The sequence below is a fragment of the Coregonus lavaretus genome (genome assembly GCF_964263955.1).
Source record: "Coregonus lavaretus genome assembly, chromosome: 12".
Classification (NCBI taxonomy): Eukaryota; Metazoa; Chordata; class Actinopteri; order Salmoniformes; family Salmonidae; genus Coregonus; species Coregonus lavaretus.
The window spans coordinates 8484506-8509494 of record NC_139999.1 but is presented as its reverse complement, the minus strand read 5'-3'; the positions used below and the strand labels follow the sequence as shown (position 1 = coordinate 8509494).

The following is a 24989-nucleotide window of genomic DNA, read 5'->3' as shown; positions in this document are numbered from 1 at the left end:
CAAAGTCCATATATACACTGAGTATACCAAACGTTAAGGACACCTTCCTAATATTGAGTTGCACCATATAAGCATTCACAGGCTTGCTCTAACAACCTTTAAATCCTAGCCTTCTGTGTTGTCTCTTCTCCTCTCCCTCTCTGTACAGCACAGTATATGGAGCCAGTGCTTGTGTAATACCAACCAGTGCTGCCTGCGGGTTTACTCTAATACTGTAATACTGTTTGCCATACAGTCTAATTAAGATCTTTAATCTCTTGTATAATCCACTATTGGGATTAGGGGAAATTAATTTGTCAGTAATAACATTAGAGAACTCACATTCCGGCAACAAAAGACTACAGGCAGTTGAAGAAAAATATTTTTTGAGGAAACTTTGAAACTGAGATGTCAAAAGAATTCTGCAAATTGCAGTTTTGTCAAAGGAATGACTTTTGTTTTGGTTCAGAAGAGAAAAGGCTTGACAGTGCCATTACATTTGCTGTGACACTCGGTGAAAGCACAAGACATAACCCCAGGAGACAACCATGCTTTGAGTAGAAACTATTAAAGGGTTGCCTAAGAATCTAGTCTGTTTTAGGGAGAAAACTGTCACAGAGGGTTTTACATGGAACCCAAAAGAGTTCTAGCAGCAACCAAAAAGGGTTCTACCTGGAACCAAAAATGGTTATCCTATGTGGACAGTTGAAGAACCTTTTTGGAACCCTTTTTTCTAAGATTGTACCTAAAAAAGCTCCAAACACAACCCCGGTGCACCTTAGATCAAAACTAATAATTTTTTGTCTTCTCTTCCCCTGAGTCTCTATCCAATGTATAGTCTCCTCTTCCCTTCTGTAACTCTTCCTCATCTCTCCTCCTTTATACAACTCTATGTCGCCTATTATCTCCTCTTTCTTCTTTGGGCTCGATTCAATCAGATCTGCTTTAGCCAACATCAGCATAGCGGTTGTTTTGGCAGCGTCAGGGGTGGAACTGCTTTACGCTTAATGCACACCGGTTGCGTTAAACTGTATGTGTTCTGACAGAAGTCCATTATTTCATTGGGAGGCGATCCGCAAAGCTGCGACTCATCTGCCGGACTAGGTTGCTGTGTGTGGCAATGCGTTGGTTTTGTTCAACTTGTGCGTTGCTTTGCTTTCAGTTTCAGTAGCAAAACACCAAATACGTTTTTAATGAGTAGCGTGATTCTTTTTGTTGGGATGTGGCGCATGGATTGTGAAGACTACGTAAAATGTATGTATGGCAATTACCTGTGTGCATGCAGCGTTAGAGCTGTCAAATTCACAAGTAACTCCCTGCATTACACCTAAAGCGGACATTGCCATTGGCTGCACAGGAGTCGCATTAACAGAAATCCCATGCAGCCTTGTTTACAAGTTTGAACAATGGGATGTGAGATGTAATCTACACCGCGATTAGGATGATAGTGTTCCTCAGTATTTAGATGAATGATTTTTCAATTTGAGCGTAATTATTTCCATGTAGCCTACACTTTCTTGTTCTGAACATCTAACAGGAGTGAGGCGGGTGTGGCTTCTTGACAATGATCGCAAGAGCAGTTGCTCACCCATTTGACGGCTCCAACGCACTGCCAAAACATCTGCTATGCTGGTGTCTGCTATCACCGGTTAATAATTGATCAGATTGAATCTAGACATTATTTCTCTCAATGTCCCCATCTCTTCCCTATATGCCCTTGGCATCACTTTCCTGCTCTCTAATGCATACAGTGCTTTCGGAAAGTATTGAGAACCCTTTGATGTTTCCACATTTTGTTACGTTACAGCCTTATTCTAAAATGGATTACATTGTTTTCAACTTACACACAATACCCCATAATGACAAAGCAAAACAGGTTTTTAGAAATTTCATATTTACATAACTATACAGACCCTTTACTCAGGACTTTGTTGAAGCACCTTTAGGAACGATTACAGCCTTGAGTCTTCTTGGGTATGACGCTACAAGCTTGGCACACCTGTATTTGGGGAGTTTCTCCCATTCTTCTCTGCAGATACCCTCAAGCTCTGTCAGGTTGGATGGGGAGCGTCGCTGCACAGCTTTTTTCAGGTCTCTCCCAGAGATGTTTGATCAGGTTCAAGTCCGGGCTCTGGCTGGGCCACTCAAGGACATTCAGAGACTTGTCCCGAAGCCACTCCTGCGTTGTCTTGGCTGTGTGCTTAGGGTCGTTGCCATGTTGGAAGGTGAACCTTCGCCCCCAGTCTGAGGTCCTGAGTGCTCTGGAGCAGGTTTTCATCAAGGATCTCTCTGTACTTTGCTCCGTTTATCTTTCCCTCGATCCTGACTAGTCTCCCAGTCCCAGCCGCAGAAAAACATCCCCACAGCATGATGCTGCCACCACCATGCTTCACCGTAGGGATGGTGCCAGGCTTCCTCCAGACGTGACGCTTGGCATTCAGTCCAAAGAGTTCGATCTTAGTTTCATCAGAACAGAAAATCTGAGTATTTTAGGTGCCTTTTGGCAAACTCCAAGCGGCCTGTCATGTGCCTTTTACTGAGGAGTGGCTTCCGTCTGGCCACTCTACCATAAAGGCCTGGTTGGTGGAGTGCTGCAGAGATGGTTGTCCTTCTGGAAGGTTCTCCCATCTCCACAGAGGAACTCTAGAGCTCTGTCAGAGTGGCCATTGGGTTCTTGGTCACCTTCCTGACCAAGGCTCTTCTCCCCCGATTGCCCAGTTTGGCTGGGCGGCCAGCTCTAGGAAGGGCCTTGGTGGTTCCAAACTTCTTCCATTTAAGAATGATGGAAGTCACTGTGTTCTTGGGGACCTTCAATGCTGCAGACATTTTTTGGTACCCTTCCCCAGATCTGTGCCTCAACACAATCCTGTCTCGGAGCTCTATGGACAATTCCTTTGACCTCATGGCTTGGTTTTTGCTCTGACATGCACTGTCAACTGTGGGAGCTTATATAGACAGCTGTGTGCCTGTCCAAATCATGTCCAATCAATTGAATTTACCACAGGTGGACTCCAATCAAGTTGTAGAAACATCTCAAGGATGATCAATGGAAACAGGATGCACCTGAGCTCAATTTCGAGTCTCATAGCAAAGGGTCTGAATAGTTATGTAAATAAGGTATTTCTGTTTTTGCTCTCTTATAGATTTGCAAAAATTTCTAAAAACCTGTTTTTCCTTTGTCATTATGGGGTATTGTGTGTAGATTGATGAGGATTTTTTTTTTATTTAATCAATTTTTGAATAAGGCTGTAACGTAAGAAAATCTGCAAAAAGTCAAGGGGTCTGAATACTTTCCGAATGCACTGTACATCAAACCCTGTACTTCTCCCTCTCTCTCTTTTTCTTCTCTTCCTCTATCCACTAACTCTACCTTCTCCCTTCTCTCCAACTTTATCTAGCCAACTCTCCTTGCACCTGTCTACCTCCATCATCTGCTCTTCTCCCTATCGCCCTCCATGTCCAGGGAAGCCTTCACCTCTCTCTCTCTCTCTCTCTCTCTCTCTCTCTCTGTCTCTCAATTCAATTCAATTCAATTTCAATTTAAGGGCTTTATTGGCATGGGAAACGTATGTTAACATTGCCAAAGCAAGTGAAGTAGATAGTAAACAAAAGTGAAATAAACAATAAATATTAACAGTAAACATTACACTCAGAAGTTCCAAAAGAATAAAGACATTTCAAATGTCATATTATGTCTCAACTCAATTCAAGGGGCTTTATTGGCATGGGAAACGTATGTTAACATTGCCAAAGCAAGTGAAGTAGATAGTAAACAAAAGTGAAATAAACAATAAATATTAACAGTAAACATTACGCTTAGAAGTTCCAAAAGAATAAAGACATTTCAAATGTCATATTATGTATATATACAGTGTTGTAACAATGTGCAAACAGTTAAAGTACATATGGGAAAATAAATAAACATAAATATGGGTTGTATTTACAATGGTGTTTGTTCTTCACTGGTTGCCCTTTTCTTGTGGCAACAGGTCACAAATCTTGCAGCTGTGATGGCACACTGTGGTTTTTCACCCAGTAGATAAGGGAGTTTATCAAAATTGGGTTTGTTTTCTAATTCTTTGTGGATCGCTGTAATCTGAGGGAAATATGTGTCTCTAATATGGTCATACATTTGGCAGGAGGTTAGGAAGTGCAGCTCAGTTTCCACCTCATTTTGTGGGCAGTGTGCACATAGCCTGTCTTCTCTTGAGAGCCAGGTCTGCCTACGGCGGCCTTTCTCAATAGCAAGGCTATGCTCACTGAGTCTGTACATAGTCAAAGCTTTCCTTAAGTTTGGGTCAGTCACAGTGGTCAGGTATTCTGCCACTGTGTACTCTCTGTTTAGGGCCAAATAGCATTCTAGTTTGCTCAGTTTTTTTGTTTGTTCTTTCCAATGTGTCAAGTAATTCTCTTTTTGTTTTCTCATGATTGGGTCTAATTGTGTTGTTGTTGTTGTTGTTGTCCTGGGGCTCTGTGGGGTCTGTTTGTGTTTTTGAACAGAACCCCAGGACCAGCTTACTTAGGGGACTCTTCTCCAAGTTCATCTCTCTGTAGGTGATGGCTTTGTTATGGAAGGTTTGGGAATCGCTTCCTTTTAAGTGGTTATAGAATTTAACGGCTCTTTTATGGATCTCTCTCTCTCTCTCTCTCTGTCCCTCTCTCACCCCCCCTACCATTCTCTCTGCCAATTATAGCAGCCTTTTAATGTGGTCCTGGCCTGGCCGCGAGGACACCATACATTCTCCCAGAGACCGTACATTTCTTGGATTACACTCAGACTCATATTTCCACAGCTTACTCTGTCTCTGTGGAGGACAGGTAAATCAATGTGTGTGTGCGTTTCCTCCCACAGACGGACATGTATCTGATTGCCTTTTAGTAGGTAGATGATTCACAGGGCTGCAGTGCTCTATGGTACCTCGTGGGAGGACCACGACCCCCTATAGGGAGACGTGACAACACAGTCATCAGGGAGACAGAGATGTCTTCTGTGATAGTGTGGGCTACCATTGTGAAGACCTTCAAAATGTTCAGATGAGATTTCTAAGAGAATGGAAGTTTTACTTGATCTGCATATTTGATTAACACAACTTTGGCTGTTTTTGTTTTTTGGCAGCATTAGGCTTGATTAGAATTAACTGAACAGATTAATTCCAGATTAATTACATTATTTAAGGCTTGAGGAAATTTTACCCAAGTAAATTATCTCACTGCAGTAACGTATAGAGCAGGGATCATCAACTAGATTCAGCCGTGGGCCGATTTCTTCTTGAGCGGATGGTCAGGGGGCCAGAACATAATTACAAATAATGACTGCAAATTGACCGCAAGAAGCACAAACGGATACAGTGCATTCGGAAAGTATTCAGAACCCTTCCCTTTATCCACATTTTGTGCCTTATTCTAAAATGGATTACATTTTAAAAATTCCCTCATACACCATAATGACAAAGCGAAAACAGGTTTTTAGTAAAAGGCACATGACAGCCCGCTTGGAGTTTGCCAAAAGGCACCTAAAGGACTCTCAGACCATGAGAAACAAGATTATCTGATCTGATGAAACAAAGCTTGAACTCTTTGGCCTGAATGTCAAGTGTCACGTCTGGAGGAAACCGGCACCATCCCTACGGTGAAGCATGGTGGTGGCAGCATCATGCTGTGGGGATGTTGTTCAGCGGCAGGGATTGGGAGACTAGTCAGGATCGAGGGAAAGATGAACGGAGCAAAGTACAGAGAGATCCTTGATGAAAACAGTCTCCAGAGCGCTCAGGACCTCAGACTGGGGGCGAAGGTTCACCTTCCAACAGGACAACAACCCTAAGCACACAGCCAAGACAACGCAGGAGTGGCTTCGGGACAAGTCTCTGAATGTCTTTGAGTGGCCCAGCCAGTGCCCGGACTTGAACTCGATCGCACATCTCTGGAGAGACCTGAAAATAGCTGTGCAGCGACACTCCCCATCCAACCTGACAGAGCTTGAGAGGATCTGCAGAGAAGAATGGGAGAAACTCCCCAAGTACAGGTGTGCCAAGCTTGTAGCGTCATACCCAAGAAGACTTGAGGCTGTAATTGCTGCTAAAGGTGCTTCAACAAAGTACTGAGTAAAGGGTCTGAATAGTTATGTAAATATGATATTTCAATTTTTTTTAAACCTGTTTTTGCGTTGTCATTATGGGGTATTGTGTGTAGATTGATGAAAGTATTTAATCCATTTTAGAAAAATGCTGTAACATAATGTGGAAAAAGCAAAGGGCTCTGAATATTTTCCGAATGCACTGTATCAAATTTGACTAAAACATAATCATTTCAAACCTGGCTTACATTTGTTTACGATCACATATTTGGAGCAGGGCTTTGTAAACAAAAATAGTGTAATGATGTGATCTACATTCCCTTAAAGAGGTCCAGCCATTCTCTCTATTATGCGTGGGAATACTTTGGAACAGATTTCCCCAATTACAATCACTTGGAGCTGATTTGCTGGTGTTTTACAGTCTTTTATGTCCAACAATACAAAATAAATTCACCGGCAGTTTGGGAAGCCTGGTCTAGAGCCTTCAGTTTGGGAAGCCTGGTCTAGAGCCTTCAGTTTGGGAAGCCTGGTCTAGAGCCTTCAGTTTGGGAAGCCTGGTCTAGAGCCTTCAGTTGACAGTTTCTCTGGCTGCAGTGGACACACAGAGCAAATCAAATGTATTCGTCACATACACAGTTTACAGCAGGTATAAAAGGTGCAGTGAAATGCTTGATGTGTTAGCTCCCTCAGCAATGCAGTACATTCATCATTAATAACAATGAAGTGTCAAGCTAAAAATAAGAAAATTAAAATAATAATTAGTAGAAGTAATAGAATAGGTAGTATGCGTAGTAATAACGGACTGGATTTACACTGGATTTACATATATAAAGTGGGTATTAGAATCAATAGTCTATATTAGAACAGCAGGGTTGACTGTGTGTGTGTGTGTGTGTGTGTGTGTGTGTGTGTGAGCGTGTGTGTGCACGGGTTCTGAGTGTGTTTGCGTGTGCTTGTGTGTGTTTGTGTGTAAGTTTGTGTGTAAGGGTTGGATGTGTGGGTAGTCAGTGTAAATCATTCCTAAGGTGCAGATAGTCTCTAAGGTGCAGGTCTGTGCAGGGAGACAGCTAGGTTGAGCTTTTCAGCAGTCCGATAGCCTCGTCGTAGAAGCTGTCTTGGAGCCTGTTGGTCCGAGACCCGATACCCCGATACTGCTTCCTCAGACACCGGCCTTCCTCAGACACCGCCTGGTGTAGATGTCCTGGAGGGCAGGGACCTCGCCCCCAGTGATGTATTGGGCCGTTCGCACCACCCTCTGTAGAGCCTTCGGGTTGAGGGTGGTGTAGTCACCGTACCAGGCGGTGATGCAGCCGGTCAAGATGCTCTCAATGGTGCAGCTGTAGAACTTCTTTAGGATCCGAGCGCCCATGCAGAATTTCTTCAGGCGCCTGAGGTTGAAGAGGCGCTGCTGCGCCTTCTTCACCAAGGTGGTGGTGTGATTGGACCAGTGGAGGCTCCTCAGAGGAGGAAGGGGAGGACCATTCTCCTCAGTGAATTTCATAAAAATAAAAATAGTGAAACATTTAAAAAGTTATCATTTTTAGATAAAACTATACTAAATATATTCACGTCAACAAATAATTGATTAAAACACAAAGTTTTGCAAAATGGTTATTTTTACTGTTGTGTTTTTATTATTAGTTACTTTTATTTCTTTTTTTATTCTTTCTTAAAACTGCACTGTTGGTTAAGGGCTTGTAAGTAAGCATTTCACTGTAAGGTCTACACCTGTTTTATTCGGCGCATGTGACAAATACAATTTGATTTGATTTGAAGGTCTACATCAGCCTCAACAGCACTCTGTATGGTAGCACCATGGTGTAACTGACATGTACTGAAAGCCTGAGCTACAGCTAGCTAGCACTGCAGTGCATAACATGTGGTGAGTATTTGACTCAAAGTGAGATAAAGACAATAGTTGAACAGTTTTGAACAAATTCATTTCTTTATAAATCAAGGACACGCAAGAGAGAGAGAGAGAGCTAGCTATATTTTGTTGTATTTTCTTCACTTTCACTCAGTTAGCGAATGCAGCTAGCTAGTTTAGCCTACTCAAATACCCGCTCAAACAGAGAGGAATGGTATTTGATTCATTTAAGCTTTATCAGGGATTCATAGCTAGCTGGCTATGGCTATCCAACACTGGACCTCTTCCAAGTCAAGGTAAGCTTTTGGTTTTATTTATTTATTCTGCCGATTCTGTTGAAAAACATTTCTTAAACGGAAGCAAACGGAACAAAACGGTGGTGTTGAATGTGTCACTGTCTGTCACCTTGATCACTAATTTTTCTCTTGACCTGTGCACCTAAGTTGTAAACTTTCATTTATAGGCTAGGTTGTAGCAACCTCATGATGGGTATAGGGAAAATTCGAGTATCATGTAATAGCATAAACCTATCGATGTTACATTGAGCTGGGTTAATGGAATATGAATGACAGTCATCCAATCTGCTGTAATAGAAATAAGGCCATGCTCATAAAAAAAAATCATCCTCCCTCATCATAAATGGCACTGACCGCCACTGGATTGGACCATGTCAGATACACACTGAGGAACTAGAAGCTTTTGACCCTCTCCACTGCAGCCCAGTCGATGACGATAGGAGCGTGCTCCTCCCCATCTCCTGTACTCTACGATCAGCTCCTTGGTGTTGCTGACGTTGAGGGAGAGGCTGTATCCCTGGCACCACTCTGCCAAGACTTTAACCTCCTCCCTGTAGGCTGTCTCGTCGCCGTCGACGATCAGTCCCACCACTGTCATGTCCTTGGCAAAATGAATGATGGTATTGGGAGTCAAGCGTGGCCACGCAGTCATGGGTGTACAGGGAGTACAGGAGGGATCTGTGCACGCACCCCTGGGGGGCCCCCATGTTGAGGGTCAGCGTGGCAGAGGTGTTGTTGCCTGGATAACATTCTGATTTACAGTCAAACACTCCTCCTTTGCTGTACTGGAGAATGTGTGCAGCACTTTTATAATGTGTGTGTGTGTGTGCTTGTCTATCAGGACATGGAGATCAATCAAAAACAGAAGGCAAGTGTGACCAGGATTTAATGAGGACATCCCACATAAGAGGAGTGAGAGAGGGAAGGGGAGAGAGAAAAAGAGATAGAGAGGGAGAGAGAGAAAGAAAGAGAGAGAGAGAGAGAGAGAGAGAAAGAAAGAAAGAGAGAGAGAGAGAAAGAAAGATAGAGAGAGGGAGAGATGTTTGAAGAGATGGTGGGAGACAGGGAAAGACAGAGAGAGGGAGAGATGTTTGAAGAGATGGTGGGAGACAGGGAAAGACAGAGAGAGGGAGAGAGAAGGATAAGAGAAAGCGGAGGGATGGAGGGAGGTAAAGGAGGAGGAGTGGACTGGGTTTACTGGACAGTGGGTTCAGTGGGTTCATAAAGACACTAACGACCTAACGATGCTTTGATCCTAATGAGGCCACAGGCGCTCTGGATCAACAACCCTGAACACACACGCACACACGCACACACACACACAGACACTCATAAATAACCACCACTTATATGGAATAATCAATTAGGGGTTCTAATTGCAGAAATTAGTTAGGTCCTACTTAGTTAAACACAACCAAACTCTTTCTATTGTAAGTTCTATGCAATATTTTATTCATGCAAAGTGGGTTCCTAAATCTTAATTAGTGATGCATCCCCGTCAGGTGGTTTGACAGGCAGGCGGGTGGTACATGGGATGTGTGGTGATGTGATGTGTGAGGCGGACTGATGGACCAGGAGGAGCGGAAGAGAAAGCAATCCGGAGACATTCAAAAATCCATTAATCCATTAACACATTAACACTGATACGATTGATAGAACTCTCACTGTGTGGGTGTGTACGGGTCATCTAATACACTGATGTCTTTCTCTCTCTCTGTCTGTGTCTCTCTCTCCCTGTATTTCTGTCTCTGCAATTCAGGGTGTCCTCAAGTCGGTAATTGAAACTACCAATTCATTGAATTGTTGTAATCCTACCAATTTCAACGATGACACTTAAACCCAGGCTTATTTAATTCTGAAAGTTAGAATGGAATACATCCTCTGAGATGAGTAATCTACTTTCACAGGAGTTCCAGACTACTTAGAGGATATCATTAGGTATTTTCATTGGAATCAAAATGAGGCACATTACCATAAGAGCTAAAGAACTGATGGGCCTATTATCATGCAATGCTATTCATTACAGCAGCAATCTATAAGCTTTGGTATGAGTGATTTCACAAGAGCTACAGTGGGGAAAAAAAGTATTTAGTCAGCCACCAATTGTGCAAGTTCTCACACTTAAAAAGATGAGAGAGGCCTGTAATTTTCATCATAGGTACACGTCAACTATGACAGACAAAATGAGATTTTTTTTCTCCAGAAAATCACATTGTAGGATTTTTAATGAATTTATTTGCAAATTATGGTGGAAAATAAGTATTTGGTCAATAACAAAAGTTTCTCAATACTTTGTTATATACCCTTTGTTGGCAATGACACAGGTCAAACGTTTTCTGTAAGTCTTCACAAGGTTTTCACACACTGTTGCTGGTATTTTGGCCCATTCCTCCATGCAGATCTCCTCTAGAGCAGTGATGTTTTGGGGCTGTCGCTGGGCAACACGGACTTTCAACTCCCTCCAAAGATTTTCTATGGGGTTGAGATCTGGAGACTGGCTAGGCCACTCTAGGACCTTGAATTGCTTCTCCTTCGTTGCCCGGGCGGTGTGTTTGGGATCATTGTCATGCTGAAAGACCCAGCCACGTTTCATCTTCAATGCCCTTGCTGATGGAAGGAGGTTTCACTCAAAATCTGACGATACATGGCCCCATTCATTCTTTCCTTTACACGGATTAGTCGTCCTGGTCCCTTTGCAGAAAAACAGACCCAAAGCAGGATGTTTCCACCCCCATGCTTCACAGTAGGTATGGTGTTCTTTGGATGCAACTCAGCATTCTTTGTCCTCCAAACACGACGAGTTGAGTTTTTACCAAAAAGTTATATTTTGGTTTCATCTGACCATATGACATTCTCCCAATCCTCTTCTGGATCATCCAAATGCACTCTAGCAAACTTCAGATGGGCCTGGACATGTACTGGCTTCAGCAGGGGGACACGTCTGGCACTGCAGGATTTGAGTCCCTGGCGGCGTAGTGTGTTACTGATGGTAGGCTTTGTTACTTTGGTCCCAGCTCTCTGCAGGTCATTCACTAGGTCCCCCCGTGTGGTTCTGGGATTTTTGCTCACCGTTCTTGTGATCATTTTGACCCCACGGGGTGAGATCTTGCGTGGAGTCCCAGATCAAGGGAGATTATCAGTGGTCTTGTATGTCTTCCATTTCCTAATAATTGCTCCCACAGTTGATTTCTTCAAACCAAGCTGCGTACCTATTGCAGATTCAGTCTTCCCAGCCTGGTGCAGGTCTACAATTTTGTTTCTGGTGTCCTTTGACAGCTCTTTGGTCTTGGCCATAGTGGAGTTTGGAGTGTGACTGTTTGAGGTTGTGGACAGGTGTCTTTTATACTGATAACAAGTTCAAACAGGTGCCATTAATACAGGTAACGAGTGGAGGACAGAGGAGCCTCTTAAAGAAGAAGTTACAGGTCTGTGAGAGCCAGAAATCTTGCTTGTTTGTAGGTGACCAAATACTTATTTTCCACCATAATTTGCAAATAAATTCATAAAAAATCCTACAATGTGATTTTCTGGAGAAAAAAAATCTCATTTTGTCTGTCATAGTTGACGTGTACCTATGATGAAAACTACAGGCCTCTCTCATCTTTTTAAGTGGGAGAACTTGCACAATTGGTGGCTGACTAAATACTTTTTTTCCCCCACTGTAAGTGCTAGCATTAGAGCTATTTGTCTACTAAAATCAGAAGAGGACAGGATACGTTTTTGTTGATATCAGCTTTACCAGAAAGGTTGAGGTTTGAAACGCTTTCCGAGAGAAACCTGTCAAAATGTCAGCTAGAGAAAAGAGAGTCAAAGCGTCCATAAAGCATCTGATACGAAACCAATAACTAGCCTGCTAATATCGTTGCACTTGCTAAGTCTATGGGTCTTAGGCCTAGTTTATTGGTCTGTAACCTGATTTAACCCCCTAGAGTCGATGTCCGTGCCCCCACGAAAATCAAATTAGCATAAGAAAAACATTCCCATGCAAATCCGTCAGTTTAAGCTAGAGATATACACTACCTGCCAAAAGTTTTAGATCACCTACTCATTCAAGGGTTTTTCTTTATTTTTACTATTTTCTACATTGTAGAATAATAGTGAAGACATCAAAACTATGAAATAACACATATGGAATCATGAAGTAACCAAAAAAGTGTTAAACAAATCAAAATATATTTTATATTTGAGATTCTTCAAGTAGCCACCCTTTGCCTTCATGACAGCTCTGCACACTCTTGGTATTGGTTAGGTTTAGGGTTAGGGGTTAGGGAAAATAGGATTTTGAATGGGAAAGAATTTGTGTGTCCCTACAAGGTTAGCTGTACAAGACTGTCTGTCTGTGTGTGAGAGAATGATTGAAGTTATACAATGACTCATGAGGACAAGTTTGCATCTGTTTACGATATGAGCTCTAAAATATTTCAGTCCTTTTGAACTCTTTCCCGTAAATCATTTGTGTTTGTTTAAAATATACTTCAACAGAAAGGGTTGTTTATTTTCTATCAAAATGATAAGAATCAAACCGTCAAATAAAAATCCACCATATGTTCTGCCTCACACCAAAACTCGCCTACACAGACATCTCAAATATTCACTGTGGGAGCCCTAGGGATTCTACACTCCTCCAGGCCTCTGAGCCTCAAATGAAGACATACAGGGAAAGACTCAGGATATGGGGGAGATAGTTTGACTAAATCATCCCTTTGTCTTCAGACAGTCATGTCTCCATAGACCCTCTTGTTCTTTCTTTATGAACCTTGTCTCATCAGCCCAAACTTTTTCGCCATTACCAGCTGTTGTCTTAGCTCTCTCAAATAACACCTGTGATTGCTTTATGCCTCTCTCCCATGTCAATATGCCTTGCTTATTGCTGTTTCGGTTATTTCTTATTGTACTATTTCACTGTAGAGCCCCCAGCCCAGCTCAACCTGCCTTAGATAGCTTCTTAGTCCCACCCCCCATACACGCAGAGACCGACTCAATCGGTGCCTCCAGTGATGCTCTCTTTCATCGTTACCCAACGCTTAGGTTTAACTCCACTGTACTCATATCCTTCCATATCCTTGTCTGTACATAATGCCCTGAATCTATTCTACAACGCCCAGAAATCTGCCCCTTTTTTTCTCTGTACCCAACACACTAGAAGACCAGTACTTAAAGCCTTTAGCCGTATCCTTATTCTACTCCTCCTCTGTTCCTCTGGTGATGTAGAGGTTAACCCAGGCCCTGTAGCCCCCAGGATCACTCCTGCTCCCCAGGCGCTATCATTTGTTGACTTCTGTAACCGTAAAGGCCTTGGTTTCTTGCATGTTAACATCAGAAGCCTCCTCCCTAAGTTTGAGTTATTCACTGCGTTAGCACACTCCGCCAACCCTGATGTTCTAGCAGTGTCTGAATCCTGCAATCTACTGTAGAGATAGCCTGCAGAGCACTATCATACTATCCAGGTCTGTGCCCAAACAGTTTGAGCTTCTACTTCTAAAAATCCACCTTTCCAGAAATACAGTGGGGGAAAAAAGTATTTAGTCAGCCACCAATTGTGCAAGTTCTCCCACTTAAAAAGATGAGAGAGGCCTGTAATTTTCATCATAGGTACACATCAACTATGACAGACAAAATGAGAAAAAAAATCCAGAAAATCACATTGTAGGATTTTTAATGAATTTATTTGCAAATTATGGTGGAAAATAAGTATTTGGTCAATAACAAAAGTTTCTCAATACTTTGTTATATACCCTTTGTTGGCAATGACACAGGTCAAACGTTTTCTGTAAGTCTTCACAAGGTTTTCACACACTGTTGCTGGTATTTTGGCCCATTCCTCCATGCAGATCTCCTCTAGAGCAGTGATGTTTTGGGGCTGTCGCTGGGCAACACGGACTTTCAACTCCCTCCAAAGATTTTCTATGGGGTTGAGATCTGGAGACTGGCTAGGCCACTCCAGGACCTTGAAATGCTTCTTACGAAGCCACTCCTTCGTTGCCCGGGCGGTGTGTTTGGGATCATTGTCATGCTGAAAGACCCAGCCACGTTTCATCTTCAATGCCCTTGCTGATGGAAGGAGGTTTTCACTCAAAATCTCACGATACATGGCCCCATTCATTCTTTCCTTTACACGGATCAGTCGTCCTGGTCCCTTTGCAGAAAAACAGCCCCAAAGCATGATGTTTCCACCCCCATGCTTCACAGTAGGTATGGTGTTCTTTGGATGCAACTTAGCATTCTTTGTCTTCCAAACACGACGAGTTGAGTTTTTACCAAAAAGTTCTATTTTGGTTTCATCTGAGCATATGACATTCTCCCAATCCTCTTCTGGATCATCCAAATGCACTCTAGCAAACTTCAGACGGGCCTGGACATGTACTGGCTTAAGCAGGGGGACACTTGCCGCTTGCTACAGCTTGCCCTGGACACCATATGTGAACTGATTGCCCCCCATCTATGCTCAGAGTTCGTACTGCTTGGTGACCTAAACTGGGATATGCTTAACACCCCGGCCAACCTACAATCTAAACTAGATGCCCTCAATCTCACACAAATTATCAACGAACCTACCAGGTACAACCTTAAATCTGTAAACATGGGCACCCTCATAGATATCATCCTGACAAATGTACCCTCTAAATACACCTCCGCTGTCTTCAACCAGGATCTCAGCGATCACTGCCTTATTGCCTGCGTCCGTAATTACATTTACATTTACATTTTAGTCATTTAGCTCTTATCCAGAGCGACTTACAGTTAGTGAATACATATTTTTTTATATATACTGGCCCCCCGTGGGAATCGAACCCACAACCCTGGCGTTGCAAATGCCATGCTCTATCAACTGAGCTACATCCCTGTAGTAATGGGTCTGCGGTCAAACGACCAACCCTCAACACTGTCAAACGCTCCCTAAAACACTTCAGAGAGCAGGCCTTTCTAATTGACCTGGCCCGGGTATCATGGATGGATATTGACCTCATTCCGTCAGTAGAGGATGCCTGGTTGTTCTTTAAAAGTGCTTTCCTCTCAATCTTAAATAAGCATGCCCCTTGAAAAAATTCAGAACTAAGAACAGATATAGCCCCTGGTTCTCCTCAGACTTGACTGCCCTTGACCAGCACAAAAACATCCTGTGGCGTACTGCATTAGCATCGAACAGTCCCCGCGATATGCAACTTTTCAGGGAAGTCAGGAACCAATATACACAATCAATTAGGAAAGCAAAGGCTAGCTTTTTCAAACAGAAATTTGCATCCTGTAGCACTAACTCCAAAATGTTTTGGGACAATGTAAAGTCCATGGAGAATAAGAGCACCTCCTACCAACTGCCCACTGCACTGAGGCTAGGAAACACTGTCACCACCGATAAATAATCGAGAATAACAATCAATAATCGAGAATTTCAACAAGCATTTTGCTACGGCTGGCCATGCTTTCCACCTGGCTACCACTACCCCGGCCACCAGCTCTGCACCCTCCGCTGCAACTTGCCCATGCCCTCCCCGCTTCTCCTTCATGCAAATTCAGACAGCTGATGTTCTGAAAGAGCTGAAAAATCTGGACCCCTACAAATCAGCTGGGCTAGACAATCTGGACCTTTTCTTTCTAAAATTAGCCGCCAAAATTGTTGCAACCCCTATTACTAGCCTGTTCAACCTCTCTTTCGTAACGTCTGAGATCCCCAGAGATTGGAAAGCTGCCGCGGTCATCCCCCTCTTCAAAGGGGGTGACACTCTAGATCCAAACTGTTACAGACCTATATCCATCCTGCCCTGCCTTTCGAAAGTTTTTGAAAGCCAAGTTAACAAACAGATCACCGACCATTTCGAATCCCACCGTACCTTCTCCGCTATGCAATCCGGTTTCTGAGCTGGTCATGGGTGCACCTCAGCCACGCTCAAGGTCCTAAACGATATTATAACCACGATCGATAAAAGACAATCCTGCGCAGCTGTCTTCATCGACCTGGCCAAGGCTTTCGACTCTGTCAACCACCGCATTCTTATTGGCAGACTAAATAGCCTTGGTTTCTCAAATGACTGTCTTGCCTGGTTCACCAACTACTTCTCAGATAGAGTTCAATGTGTCAAATCGGAGGGCCTGTTGTCTGGACCTCTGGCAGTCTCTATGGGGGTGCCACAGGGTTCAATTCTCGGGCCAACTCTATTCTCTGTGTATATCAATGATGTCGCTCTTGCTGCTGGTGACGCTCGGATCCACCTCTATGCGGACAACACCATTTTGTATACATCTGGCCCTTCATTGGACACTGTGTTAACAAACCTCCAAACGAGCTTCAATGCCATACAACACTCCTTCCATAGCCTCCAACTGCTCTTAAACACTAGTAAAACTAAATGCATGCTCTTCAATCGAACGCTGCTGGCACCCGCCCACCCGACTAGAATCACTACTCTCGGCGGGTCTGACCTAGAGTATGTGGACAACTACAAATACCTAGGTGTCTGGTTAGACTGCAAACTCTCCTTCCAGACTCACATTAAGCATCTCCAATCCAAAGTTAAATCTAGAATCGGCTTCCTATTTCGCAAACAAAGCCTCCTTCACTCATGCTGCCAAACATGAAAGATGTTTATCTTCAATGTGGCTCGCTTAGTGGATTTACACGTCTCGCAGTTTTACACTTAGATATGGAATGTACACAGACAGCAGAGTGTTTACAATATACTGGTAAGTTAGATGTCATGTTTCATGGTCAGTGGTACACTGTAGCACTGCTAAAGCCTATTAGTAAGTAAATAACCTTCTGTAAAACTTTCTCTGTGTATGACCTCATGAACGTACTCATAGCCTTTTTCCATCAATAAATAAAGGCTGTCTCAAGTAGCTCCTATTAAGAATGCTTATTATAAATCAAATAATGCATCGCTGTCTGTGACAGAAGGCCATTGCACTGCTCAGGTCAAGAGCAGGAAAACCGCTTAGCCAAGTTCTACATTTACATTTACATTTACGTCATTTAGCAGACCATCTTATCCAGAGCGACTAATTAGATACAATAACAATTATCTATCCACTCAGGGGCAATTGAGTTTAAGACTGGGTTTTTCAGCTTGTTCAAAGACAAGTGTTCCTTAGTTCCTATTTGGAGCAGAGCCCATCATCTCTAAATGCCAAGGCAAGGCTATCTCCTTCTCCTGGCGTACTGGCTGTTACAGGGTCTTCATCATCAGACTGACAGAAAACAGAGTTGTCAGTTATTTCTTCTGCTTTATTTATGACAGCTCTATGCTTATGCATGGGTTAGCGTTAGTGGCAGGTCCTGTAATGTATGCACATACATCTCCCTAAGTCATGTTGGCATTTCACCACCATAGGAGAATTCACCTGTCAGGCTGTCAGTGGAATCAGAAACAAACTCAGTCTCAAGTATGTCTGGCCAGTTATTTATGGTTTTCAGTAAGAGTGTGTATATGTGTTTAGGCCCACTGTATGTGTATGTGAGAGAGCGTGAAAGAGAGAAACATATATACATGTATAGATATACAGTGTACAAAACATTAGGAACACCTGCTCTTTCCATGACATAGACTGACTGGGTGAATCCAGGTGAAAGCTATGATCCCTTATTGATGTCACTTGTTAAATCCACTTCAATCAGTGTAGATGAAGGGGAGGAGACAGGTTAAATAAGGATTTTTAAGCCTTGAGACAATTAATGGAAAAATCCACCCAAAACCACTCGTATCTTTAATTTACAGTGATAAATAACACTAATATGTGAGACAAATTTTTTGTGAACAAATGTTTCATTTTGGCGTTATAAGGTTGGTAGCAACATGGAAAATCTTTGTGGAAATCTGTTGCAGCTCAAGCCGACTACAAAATCCATAATGCAATGCTCTCTCTATGGGCTGGATGGCTAGCTAGGTAGCTAGCTAGCAAACGTAGCTACACACAATAACACCAAAGACAATATCAGCATGTAACGTAGCTAGTTAGCTGTAAAATCACCTAAACAAACTGCACTATCAATTTAGGAGTCTACAATCTCACCATGTTCAACCTGCAGATCGATGTGCCTCACAGAGTGGAGTCTAATATTCGCAACGGCAGATATCCTTTTGAGGAGATGGGAAACGTTGCCCATTCTATGGCAATGGGCCACGCGGTGCATTCTGGCTGATTCTGGGACAAGGAGCGCTCTACTTCAAGGAGTGAATGGGAGTCTATTGGGCGCTAGCTCAAAAACCCAACATTAGCACAAATGTCGTCAACAAGAAGTACAACATTACAATTATTTTCCGAGATGTGAGATAATCAACTTGCTATCTGTAATATCGTATAGGTTTGGAATCGTGACATTACGTACTTTCGAGGAAAATAGGCACGTTTCTCGACATATTCACCGACGTTGAGAAGGAATTGCGTGACGAATAGTTTAGCAAACACGTGATGCAGCATGAACGTGAACACGATTGGTCGATATTCTGCTGGGTGGGGCGTTTTACGTTCCTTAATTAATTGGATTCCTATCTCCTTTCTATAATATATCTGGCAATGGCACCATGCAATGCACCCTGGACTAAAGAGGCAGACAAATAGGAAAAATGTGCAAGACCTGTTAAATTACACATTTCTCGAGGTAGGAATATCGCAAACAAATATGATAAATGGATAATTCGAGAGATGACATCTTCCAGTATTGAAATCTGACGTGTATGATAGACGTTTTCGCGATCTAAAAGTTGTATTCTTATTAGTGAATGTAGGGAGAGCGATTTTATCACGGTGTTATGTCAAACCCGCCGGATTTCTGCCTGCTTGAACGCAAATAACTCAGATACACATGAAAACATTAAATTACCCAGGGAATTGATAGAACATCACTCAGAGATGCACAAAAACCATATCATATTCAAAATGGGTGAACATTCATTAAACATGAAGGGACTGGCTTTGTCAAATCCAGATTTGGAACGGACAATGTGAGACGTGCTTTGAATATCATAAACCACCTTGGCAGAATTAAAGACCCTGTGTAACCGGCACTGTACTGCACGGCTGTATCTCTGCGTTGTGTGTGCTTGATTGGGACTATAGACGTGGACTTCGGAGATCAGGCTGTTTTAATGAATCAGAATTCTCTCTGCATCCAAAAGAAAACACAAAACATTTGTAGAGCACAAATATGTTCTGCCCATTGTCGCCTCTTTCTACAACAGACGCACAATACAAAGGACTGGAATCAGTCAAGGAGCTAGCCATCGTTCACACATACAATACCTTAGCTAGCTAGTAACCACATGTTGAATTCAGAATGTTAATATCATCCTAAAAAGTACAATTACAATTGCATCTTAACAATACCATCCACTCATGAGTAAACTCTAAATATACAACATTATTCATGAACAAAACACTGTGTGTATGACTTTGTGCTTGAAGGAATCTAACTTTTCTAAAGACGACAGAAAAAGCGTGCCTACCTCTCATAGTGCATCAACATTATTTGAGCACGCAGGGCAAAACGCAAGTACACACTCTCATATTCCCAGGATGCAGGCATGCATAATAACAAATCAAAATGCTATATTAACATATGAACATGGTGAAATTCACAAAGTACTTTAACAACTGTTACACCTGCACTCATTGTCTCTCTCGATGCGGAAAAGGTATTCGATAGAGTTGAGTGGAAATTCTTGTTTGCTGTATTAGAAAAAGTTCATCTGGGTGACCACTTTATTACTTTAGTAAAATTACTTTATTCTGTCCCATCAGCGACAGTTAACACAACTGGTAAATTATCAGAAAGATTTCCTATCAGTAGGGTCTGTCGTCAAGGCTGTTCTTTGTCTCTTGCTCTGTTCTCGTTAGTCATAGAACCACTAAGGCAATAAGGTCTAGTAATATCATCAGGGGCATCTCTATGGGTGACTAAGAGCATAGAATTTCATTATTTTCTGATGTTGTGCTTTTATACATGTCTAAACCAGAGACCTCTGTCACTGCAGTAATGGACATATCTGAATATGGTAACCTGTCAGGGTAAAAAATTAACGTGGATAAATCCATGGCTTTACCTTTGAATATCCCCTCTACAATCAACTTAGAAACGATATCTCCATTCCAATTGACTGAAACAGGCTTAAAATACTTGGGCATATATGTTACTCCAAATCTTACAGACCTGTTCACTTGAAATGATATGCCTTTGCTCACAAAGATGAAACAGGACCTGGTTAACTGGTCTACCTTACCACACTCTCTTTTTGGCAGGATTAATGTGGTCAGGATGAATATCCTTCCTCGGCTAAATGATCTATTCCAAAATATCCCCTGCCATCTATCTCAGTCCTTTTTTCAGAAAATGAATGCCAATATACACTACCGGTCAAAAGTTTTAGAACACCTACTCATTCAAGGTTTTTTCTTTATTTTTACTATTTTCTACATTGTAGAATAATAGTGAAGACATCAAAACTATGAAATAACACATATGGAATCATGTAGTAACCAAAAAAGTGTTAAACAAATCAAAATATATTTTATTTCCTTCTTAATGCGTTTGAGCCAATCAGTTGTGTTGTGACAAGGTAGGGGGGTATACAGAAGATAGCCCTATTTGATAAAAGACCAAGTCCATATTATGGCAAGAACATCTCAAATAAGCAAAGAGAAATGACAGTCCATCATTACTTTAAGACATGAAGGTCAGTCAATACGGAACATTTCAAGAACTTTGAACGTTTCTTCAAGTGCAGTCACAAAAACCATCAAGCGCTATGATGAAACTGGCTCTCATGAAGACCGCCACAGGAATGGAAGACCCAGAGTTACCTCTGCTGCAGAGGATAAGTTCATTAGAGTTACCAGCCTCAGAAATTGCAACCCAAATAAATGCTTCACAGAGTTCAAGTAACAGACACATCTCAACATCAACTGTTCAGAGGAGACTGTGTGAATCAAGCCTTCATGGTCGAATTGCTGCAAAGAAACCACTACTAAAGGACACCAATAAGAAGAAGAGACTTGCTTGGGCCAAGAAACATGAGCAATGGACATTAGACCAGTGGAAATTTGTCCTTTGGTCTAGAGTCCAAATTTGAGATTTTTGGTTCAAACCGCTTTGTCTTTGTGAGATGCGGTGTGGGTGAATAGATGATCTCCGCATGTGTATTTCCCACCGTAAAGCATGGAGGAGGAGGTGTTATGGTGTGGTGGTGCTTTGCTGGTGACACTGTCTGTGATTTATTTAGCATTTACATTTAAGTCATTTAGCAGACGCTCTCATCCAGAGCGACTTACAAATTGATGCTCGAAAGGAGTTGCACAATCTGTCATGGTATAATAATACAAGTCAAGAGGATGTTTATACAATAGAACCCAAAATCAATATACAGGATTCAGGACAGCCAGAGAGAACGGGTGATTTCACATGAACCACATTCAAGATCATACAGTTCAAGATGTACCCCCTCTAAAATCCTTTTCACTCTCTTAGCAATCAGGACCACTGAGAGGGAAAGGAAACAGCAGCAGCAACAAGATGTGAGCATCAGGATGTTTTATTGTGAATCTGTTTTAGTCATCTCTTCTTCATAGTCCATGAGGCACTGTTCTATTAGAAGTCATCATTGTCAGTCATCCAGGTCCAGTGTGTTGAGTTCTTCATCCAGATCATCCAGGTCCTCGCCGGTGAAAAGGTTCTCGTCCACAGGCACGGCCTCTGCTTCCTTGTCATCGAGAGTCTCCTCTTCCCCGTCGTGCCCGTTCTCCTCCACACCTCCGCAAGCCCCGTTCAGCTGGTCATCATTCATTTCCTTTGTTGGCTTCGATTTGGCTGTGAATCTGTCAACTGCAGCAACAGTTATTCCGGTGTTGTCAACTTCCTTTAGAACAAACCTGGCTAGATCGATGTCCTGGAACTCCTGAACATCTTCAACCTCTTCAACGTCATCATCGTCCTCAACATATTTTATGTCATCAGCTTCCTCATTGTCATCATCAGCCAGATCAGGGCAGAACTCAAATACTTGACGGCCGCTAACCCCAAAGGACCTGCCAGCATTGAAATCAGCCTTCTTTTTCTCCATGTCTTGCTCTGCCTTGGCCACTTTCTCTTGCCTTTTCCTCTTTTTCCAGGCCAAGGTCTTCAGAGTTATTCGAGTGACATTTGGTCCGAGGGCAGATCGCTCATTCTCTATCAACTCTTCCATTGAGATTTCATCTTCCTTTTCATCCTTTTTCTTGTCTATCTTGAGCACAAACCCAGCAGGCAATGCATGGCGGTACATACAAGTGTCAGCTCCACTAGGACATACCCAAAACCAACCATATTTGTTGTTTTCAATGGCATCAAGGAAATGCTTGCAAACAATTTGAGTTTTTGAGCTTTGAGCTTTCTTCTTTTCAGCTTCTACGTGCTTCTGGTTCACTACCTCCTCCAGCTTCTCCGTGCTTCTGGTTCACTACCTCCTCCAGCTTCTCCGTGCTTCTGGTTCACTACCTCCACCAGCTTCTCCTTGCTTCTGGTTCACTACCTCCTCCAGCTTCTCCGTGCTTCTGGTTCACTACCTCCTCCAGCTTCTCCGTGCTTCTGGTTCACTACCTCCACCAGCTTCTCCTTGCTTCTGGTTCACTACCTCCTCCAGCTTCTCCGTGCTTCTGGTTCACTACCTCCTCCAGCTTCTCCGTGCTTCTGGTTCACTACCTCCTCCAGCTTCTCCGTGCTTCTGGTTCACTACCTCCTCCAGCTTCTCCGTGCTTCTGGTTCACTACCTCCTCCAGCTTCTCCGTGCTTCTGGTTCACTACCTCCTCCAGCTTCTCCGTGCTTCTGGTTCACTACCTCCTCCAGCTTCTCCGTGCTTCTGGTTCACTACCTCCTCCAGCTTCTCCGTGCTTCTGGTTCACTACCTCCTCCAGCTTCTCCGTGCTTCTGGTTCACTACCTCCTCCAGCTTCTCCGTGCTTCTGGTTCACTACTTCCTCCAGCTTTTCCGTGCTTCTGGTTCACTACCTCCTCCAGCTTCTCCGTGCTTCTGGTTCACTACCTCCTCCAGCTTCTCCGTGCTTCTGGTTCACTACCTCCTCCAGCTTCTCTGTGCTTCTGGTTCACTACCTCCTCCAGCTTCTCCATGCTTCTGGTTCACTACCTCCTCCAGCTTCTCTGTGCTTCTGGTTCACTACCTCCTCCAGCTTCTCCGTGCTTCTGGTTCACTATCTCCTCCAGCTTCTTCTCATCCCAATTATCCATGGTATCTTTCTCAAGCTCGTCATCTCTCTTGTCAACATAGAGGCTCCGTTTCTCACACTTCCTCTCGAGTGTCAAATCGTGGGAGAACTTGCACTTGTCTCCCTTGGTGCATTGGCCTTGCTTGAAGAAGGCACAGAGAACTGACTTTGGGTCCACCCCTTTAGCGACTTTCTGAGCAGCCACCACTGGCTTGAAAAGCTCGTTCAGCTCATCTAACTCTTTCTTCTTGTCACCCTTTTTGTTCTTGACCACTTCTGCACCAACCTTACTACCAGGAACTTGCTTGACTTGCTGAGAGACATTCTTGATACATTTCTGTTGTTTTCCTCCCTTTTTGTTCTTCAAACCAAATGTCTTGTCCTCAATTATCTTTTCCTTCTTCTTTTCTTGTGTTTTTTTTTTACTACCGGCGGCAGCTTGAGCTGGTTTCTTTGGAGGCATAGTGAATGATGTAACTATATTTTGAATTATTCTATTACGATAGCCACTGCTACATGATGTACTAATAGGCCGCTCCGTGACAACTTGTTACCAACTTGTTACTTGTTTTCAACAGCACAATCACCCAACACACCTCCAGGCTGCGTAAGGGCTATTTGACCAGGAAGGAGAGGGATGGAGTGCTGCATCAGATGACCTGGCCTCCACAATCCCCCGACCTCAACCAAATTCAGATGGTCTGGGATGAGTCGGATCGCAGAGTGAAGGAAAAGCAGCCAACCAGTGCTCAGCATATGTGGGAACTCCTTCAAGACTGTTGGAAAAGCATTCCAGGTGAAGCTGGTTGAGAGAATGCCAAGAGTGTGCAAAGCTGTCATCAAGGCAAAGGGTGGCTATTTGAAGAACCTCAAATATAAAATATATTTTGATTTGTTTAACACTTTTTTTGGTTACAAAATGATTCCATATGTGTTATTTCATAGTTTTGATGTCTTCACTATTATTCTACAATGTAGAAAATAGTAACATTAAAGGAAAAACCTTGAATGAGTAGGTGTTCTAAAACTTTTGACCGGTTGTGCATCTAAATATATCTGGAACAATAAGAAACCTAGAACCAAATTAGGAAGGCGCCACTCAGTTTGGGTTGGGATGGAATCAATAGCGTTTCATCCAAGAGCATTAGCTTCCCTACCATTTATTAATCGCTTTGGAAAGATCCAGCCCTTATCTGACAATTTTACAGTACATAATACACTCATAGCTTGAAAAGATGCAAGGAGGTACTTGCAGAGTCCAGACCATATATCACTCTGGTCACTAATTGCCCTTGATCCAGATTTTCCCCCCCAAATAAGGAGTATTGGACTTCTGGACTGGAAGACGAAGAGTATTGCTGACCTTACGCCTTTATTTACTCAGGACACTCTTAAATCGTTCCAACAGATAAAAATTTCGACGTACCCAACAAATATTTTTTAAAGTACCTTAGACACTTCATAGAGGGTCAGAAGAAAGTGGATAAACTACGTTTTCAAATGACTGAAGTTGAAAAACTATTTACGAATCCTACTGTTCGGAGAGGTTTAATCTCCGACATATATTATATTTTATTGAACAGAAGTG

At 42.8% G+C, this 24989-nt stretch overlaps 1 protein-coding gene across 1 annotated transcript; it reads right to left on the bottom strand.

The window, feature by feature from the left end:
* Nucleotides 1–21717: 21717 nt before the first annotated feature.
* On the bottom strand, nt 21718–23864 carry LOC311137815 (zinc finger CCCH domain-containing protein 15-like; the record flags this gene model as incomplete). The annotated part of the gene is made up of 2 exons (XM_084172414.1): nt 21718–22586; nt 23357–23864. 2 exons carry the CDS (start codon nt 23862–23864, stop codon nt 21808–21810), a joined length of 1287 nt encoding a protein of 428 aa, XP_084028540.1. The 3' UTR covers nt 21718–21807.
* Nucleotides 23865–24989: the final 1125 nt, after the last annotated feature.